The 6,027-nt window shown below is 50.3% G+C and overlaps 2 protein-coding genes across 2 annotated transcripts; one reads left to right on the forward strand and one right to left on the reverse strand.

Annotated features, from left to right (window-relative positions):
- Positions 1-98: 98 nt before the first annotated feature.
- LOC115762943 (NF-X1-type zinc finger protein NFXL1) lies at positions 99-3,488 on the reverse strand. The gene is made up of 10 exons (XM_030705329.1): positions 3,284-3,488; positions 2,623-3,227; positions 2,403-2,561; positions 2,179-2,295; positions 2,003-2,119; positions 1,814-1,945; positions 1,379-1,587; positions 1,125-1,308; positions 610-1,068; positions 99-544 (listed from the first exon to the last, which is right to left on the reverse strand). The coding sequence occupies exons 1-10, from the start codon at positions 3,396-3,398 to the stop codon at positions 119-121; spliced, it is 2,523 nt and encodes an 840-aa protein (XP_030561189.1). The 5' UTR covers positions 3,399-3,488; the 3' UTR covers positions 99-118.
- A 147-nt stretch (positions 3,489-3,635) lies between these two features.
- LOC115762823 (phosphatidylserine lipase ABHD16A) lies at positions 3,636-6,018 on the forward strand. The gene is made up of 8 exons (XM_030705185.1): positions 3,636-3,903; positions 3,963-4,019; positions 4,087-4,388; positions 4,455-4,606; positions 4,662-5,083; positions 5,145-5,326; positions 5,383-5,650; positions 5,715-6,018. The coding sequence occupies exons 1-8, from the start codon at positions 3,835-3,837 to the stop codon at positions 5,823-5,825; spliced, it is 1,563 nt and encodes a 520-aa protein (XP_030561045.1). The 5' UTR covers positions 3,636-3,834; the 3' UTR covers positions 5,826-6,018.
- Positions 6,019-6,027: the final 9 nt, after the last annotated feature.

A 6,027-nucleotide genomic window follows, 5' to 3' on the forward strand; every position in this document is an offset into this window, starting at 1 on the left:
GAGACAATACTCAAAAGACACGCGCCAACAGTTATATCAGTCGTTTATGGTTATGTAGATTCTTATATAAATTCAAATATCATATTTTTGGTATTTGTTATTGGTCCGTTATTGGTGTTTAGCTGTCCGCATAGTATGCCACGCCCAATGCGCCCATTACGGCGAGCAGGGCCAGTGTATAGATGCCCCAACGTTGCCAATCGATGTGATAGCTGGCGGGCTGCACATCCAAAGCTTTGCGCTCCTTGTGCTTGCGCTTGCCGAACTTTTGCTCGTATTTTTCCAGCTCCAGACGATTCTTTTCCTGTTCCTGCTTTAGTTTACGTTCCAGCTGCTGCTGTTCCGTAGCCTTCGCCTTGGACAGCTCTGCCAGACAATTGGCATCGCATTTTAGTTCAGTTTGCCCCGCACGATGCTTGTCGCAGGCTATCTCCAACTTGAGCCGCTTGCAGGCGCAGTAGATGCGCACCTTCTTCCGGCACAGCTCCGGATTGGGACACGGGCCAGGATGGCAAACGGTTATGCAGCGATGGCCGCATTCGAACTACGTGTATAAGAGTTGAATATGATTAAAAGTGTGGGTCACTTTGTGGCCAAAGGAATACGCACATTTTTGAGGCAACGATTGCCGCAGCTGCCAAACTTTTTCCGGCGCTCCAGAGTCTGCTGCACACTGCCCTCGTCCTGATCGAAGTACTCGCTGCACTTGTACATGACCTGGTTGAGGCCGCAGTGGCATTTGCTTTTGATGACAAAGCTGCACGGAGCACAGGGCGGCGCATGGCAGCCTTTGGTGCAGGCGTGCGTGCAGCCAGGGGGTCGCGGTATGGCGCAGCCTTCCTCGCAATTGGCACAGCCCGCCTGCTGGTTCATGTCCTCAGGCTGGGGCACCGCGTGACAGACCAGTTGGCATCGATGATTGCCGCACTTCAATTGACGCGCACATTTGCGCTGGCAGGACGTGGGCTTCGAGTTCCAGCAGGGCCAGATGGCCAGCTCGTGGCCGCCAATGCAGGCAACGCGGACGCCCTCCTCGCAGCGCGGATGCGGCAGCGAACGGTATTCATACTAAAAGCAAGGAAAGGTGTTTAAGTTGAAACTTCAAGGCAACATCGAAGGCCTACCTTGTGCTGCTGCGCACGCGGCGCATCCGCTGGCTTGGGCACACGCAGTGCTGCGTGGCAGCGCGCCTTGCATATGTGTCCACAGCCGCTGGTATCGTTGGGCAGGCTACATGGCTGCACGCAGGGCGGGCACTCGCCCTTGTGGCAGCGATGCTTTATGGCATGATGACACTTGGACGTGATGCTGCAGGCAATTGGCAAATGGCTTGAGATTAGCATAAACAAATATATTATATATATATTTGGCTACAAACCGGCACAGCTCCTGGCAGACAATGCAAGCGCTCTTCTCCCGGCCGCAGGGCACGCTGCGACGCGTCTTACCGCAGCGGCAGTTCACCTGGGATTCCAGCTTGCAGGGATAACAGGGTCCATTGTGGCACACCGACTGGCACTTGTGCTTGTTGCAGCTCAGCTGCTTGCCGCAAATCTTCTCGCAGGGCGGGCACTGGTCGCCGCAGCACTGGAAAAAGCAAACAAAAGACCGATTGGTAAGGACTAGCAAATACCCTGTAATAAGCGAAAAGTTTATGGAATTCAAACGCAGGCAGAGCTTGGATTGACTCGACTTTGTTTGCTAATCAATAGTTTTTACGGCTTCAAATGTGCATGTTTTTGTTTCTTCTACATATTTAAACAAAACCCTCACAACTTTCGTGTTTACAGGGTATAAATAGCCTGAGATATACCTTGCGATTACAGGCATGCTTGCCACAGTCGCGCATCTGCTTGCATTTGGTTTCGCAGTTGAACTCCTTGGAGCAGGGCAGCTCCTTCTCGTGCAGACCGCAGCGACACTTCTTCTTGGTGCGCACCAGGCACTATAAAGGCTATAATTAGATATTGTGCATATTTAATTGAATTGCTGCGTCGCTCACCAAGTTGCAAGCGCCACGATGGCAGCGCTGGGCGCAGCTATGCTTGCCGCAGGACAACAGCTTCTGGCAGGTGTCGCCGCATGTTTCCGCCAACTCGCTGCAGTCACCAGCTCTGGTCTGTAAAGCATTGCTCAATTAGTACATAAATCAATTATGAAGCTATTCCTATTGCTTACGCTCTTGCCGCAGGGACAGCTGCGCACGCCCAGAGGACACTCGCCGCCGCCACAAGGTCCAGCGTGGCACACCTTGTCGCAAGTATGCAGGCCACACGCAAAAGGAGCACCACATATCTAAAAGAATAAAAGTTAAATGAAGTTATTAATATCTTATCAGTCTGTTGTTATAGAAAAGTAGGAGGAGGGTTTTTCAGGTTGGTTAAAAAGAATCTTCGACTTACATTGTTGCACTTCCATTTGGGCTCGGCACAATTGACGACCTTTTCTTCGCGCTTGCATTCGCAGGGCTGTGAGCTCTTGCTGCTGCAGGGCGGGCACTGGCCAGGACGATGGCAGCGCTGGTTGCACTTGTGCTTGCCACAGGACAAAAGCTCTTGGCACTGGAAGAGATAGAGATTCATATTAGAGGATCATAAGTCAAATTGCAAAACCAAGGCTCACCTTTTGCTGACACTGCCAGTTCTTGTCGATGCAGCGCACGCTGCGCTTCGGTGACTTGCCGCACAGGCAGGAGCTCTGCGCGAGCTGGGCACACGGCGGGCACGGACCGGGATGGCAAAGCAGCTTGCAGTCGTGTCCGCATTTGGGCTGCAGCAGTTTGGCGCAGATCTCGCCACAGGAGTGCGGCACCAGAAACGGCTGTGGCTGCGGATTCAGCTCCTTGCCGCAAAAGCATTCATACTGTGTGGGCCGATCGGCAGGCTGATAGTCCCGGCGGCACTGTGGACAGCACCAGTACAAGGATTTCGGACGCTTGGGCGGCACATACTCGCCCAGATGATTGTAGTGGCCCGTCTGCTGCTGCTCCGCCTTGACCTTCAGCTGCATGACGCTGTCGTTGGCCCAACGCTGAATGCAATTCAAATGGAAGAAGCAATAGCAGCTTCTGCATGACCAAATGGGCTCCACGCGCCGAATGCTGCCAATGCATATCAAGCACGTCGCCGCGCCCGAGTGCAGCGTGTTCTCCAGGAATGTGGCAGTGCGATTCACATTGTCCCTACTTGGAGCCTCCGTTGAGGCCTGGTAATGCTTGTATAAAAGATCTGTAGGGGGAGTCGATAAGGTCGACGACACGTCACAGCTTGAATTGTGTTTTTACCAAGTATATGCTTTTCATCTAGTTCGCCTTCATCCTCCGAGCTGGAGGCGTACGCGTTCACAAGCTTCTGTGCGGCTGCCAAGTTTTTGGCCTGCGCTTTGTTAAACTTTTCCATTTTTATTGCCGGTTTAAGTTTCGCTGAAATCTGAAATCGACTGCTGCGAATTGCACAAACCAGGGCTGCAATATAATCGAACTGGAGCCAATTGCAAGGCACACTTTAACTGGTTACTCAACACTGAGTTCACTGAGTCAGAAAATGAGAAAACTTTTAATTTGTCACAATCTTTGCTGTATCAGTCACGCTAGTGCTATGAATAAAACAAAAATATCATTTGTAAATAAAGAGTCGCACGACGAAGTAGAATAAAATTTCGATTTTTGCATTCCAAAACACGTAACGTAACTGCAGAAACACGCGCCCATCTCTAGCAAGCAAAAAGAACCAGTTCATATTGAAATTGCGTTCGAGTGGCCCTAACTTTCACAATTCAATAAAATAGTAGAAAAAAAAAAACCAAAATATTTTCAGACGCAAAACCAATTTCAAGATGAGTTTCTTCAATTACATATTCGGGCCAAAGCTGTACATGGAGTACAGAGGCGTGCACGAGCCACAGGTATGTTAGACGCACGCCGTGTGGTAATATGAGAATTTCCAACCGATTTGTCATTGCAGCGGAAAATGTACGAGCCCGGCCCAGCTGAAAAGTTTGGTGAACAAATCTTGTCGACGGTGGGTGTTGTTTGTGTGTGTGTGTGTGGTTGGTATAATTAAACTAATGCGGATTAACTTGTTACAGCTGTCGGTCGTGTGGTCCGTCAGCTATTACACGTCGCCGCTGATCTTTACATTCCTGTATAGACGCGGCTATTTTGTGGCCGATTCGATGCCGACGCTGGCCAAGCTCACCACCAGCGTGGGTCTGATAGTCATCATATCGCTGTTTATGCGCGGCGTTGGTCGCCGTCAATCGCGCGCTTATACGAGCATGATAAATGCGCTGACGTTGGCGAAAGTCAACAGTTCCTCGGATGCACTGCGTCGCTATGACATTGACTTCTCGGCCTGGCCCGTGGACTTCGATGTGAAAGCCTTGGCGGGGTGAGTGTGGCAAGCCCCGGAGGCCGTCTAAGCTGGCGCCAAACCAACTACCGTTTTCCTCCACAGCGATGCCAAGAAGCCAACCACCACGGCAATCCGACGCGACAGCCTGAGCATTGCCACACTGCCCTGCGAGCTGATCGCCTACGTGGCCATACACACCTTTGGCCTGTCCATGATCTATCCCGGCTCCGTCAAGCTGCTGCAGAAATTCATGAGTATGTTCCGCCTGCTGTGTGTAGCCATATGCCTATTAATCCTTGTCTCTTGCAGGACCCGCGTTGATCGCGGGACGTGCCAAACTGATTGAGGAGGACAACGGCATACGCTATAAGGTGAAAACAATTGATTCCAACGAAATCGATACACTCTTCATTGACAATCGCAACGACAATGTCGGCAACGGCAAGACGCTGGTCATCTGCTCCGAGGGCAACGCTGGCTTCTATGAGGTGGGCATCATGGCCACGCCAATTGCATTGAAATACTCGGTGCTCGGCTGGAATCATCCGGGCTTTGCCGGCAGCACGGGTCAGCCGCAGCCGGAACAGGATAAAAATGCCATCGATGCAGTTGTGCGTTTTGCCATCAATCATCTGGGCTTTGCTGTCGAGGATGTCATCCTATATGGCTGGAGTATTGGCGGCTACAGCACCCTGTGGGCCGCCTCCATATATCCCGATGTCAAGGGAGTGGTGCGTGCTAGATGATCCACTCTTAAATGTATACCAATTTCACGCTCTTGTGTAATTTCAGGTGTTGGACGCCACCTTCGACGATGTGCTTTACCTGGCCCAGCCGCGCATGCCCGCTAGCCTGGGCGGCATTGTTCGCGTCGCCATACGTAAATATTGTAATCTGAATAATGCCGAACTGGCAGAGAAATACAATGGACCATTACTCTTAATACGCCGCACAGAGGACGAGATAATTGCCGAGTAAGCGTTCCGCTTGACTTGCTTGCTTAAATCAATAACGTATTTGTTTTCCTTAGGGACAATCGCATCGATACGAATCGAGGCAATTATCTGGCGCTGTCGGTGCTCAAGTATCGTTATCCCAACTTGTTTGGCTCCACACAGCTGTCGCTGGCCAAGGCTTTGCTCTCGAAGCAGCTGGAATCCTATAGCTATACCGTTGCCGAGGAGAAGCTGTGCATGTCGCGCCTGATAACTTATGCCTCCGACGAGGGCAAATCATTTCCCATGCTCATCGGAGCCGATTACAGTGATGAGATGCGCAGCCAAATGGCCATGTTTTTGGTAAGTATTCAATTAAGTTAAGTTCATTTATTGCTTCTTATTGATATTTTATTGTTATTCTCAGTTGCGCAAGCATTTACGCGATTACAACTCGTCGCATTGCACACAGCTGCCGGGCGAGTTCTTTAGCATTCCCTGGGACATACCCATTGAACATGGCTTCGTGTTTACTTAAGGCCCCGCTCAATATATGTATGATTGGGTTTGGCAGTCACAACAAAAAAAATGGTATTCGAGTGTGTGTGTGTGTTTTTTTTTTGGGTCTTTTTAAGTTTAAGAATTAGTGAGAGAACAAAAATGGTTCAAGTCCTTTCTGCATTTTAACTGCTTATTAAATGATTACTTGATCGAGCTGTTGTACAATACAATAACTGGTG

This window comes from Drosophila novamexicana, unplaced genomic scaffold, assembly GCF_003285875.2.
Source record: "Drosophila novamexicana strain 15010-1031.04,08,12 unplaced genomic scaffold, DnovRS2.1 tig00000644-arrow-pilon, whole genome shotgun sequence".
Lineage (NCBI taxonomy): Eukaryota > Metazoa > Arthropoda > Insecta > Diptera > Drosophilidae > Drosophila > Drosophila novamexicana.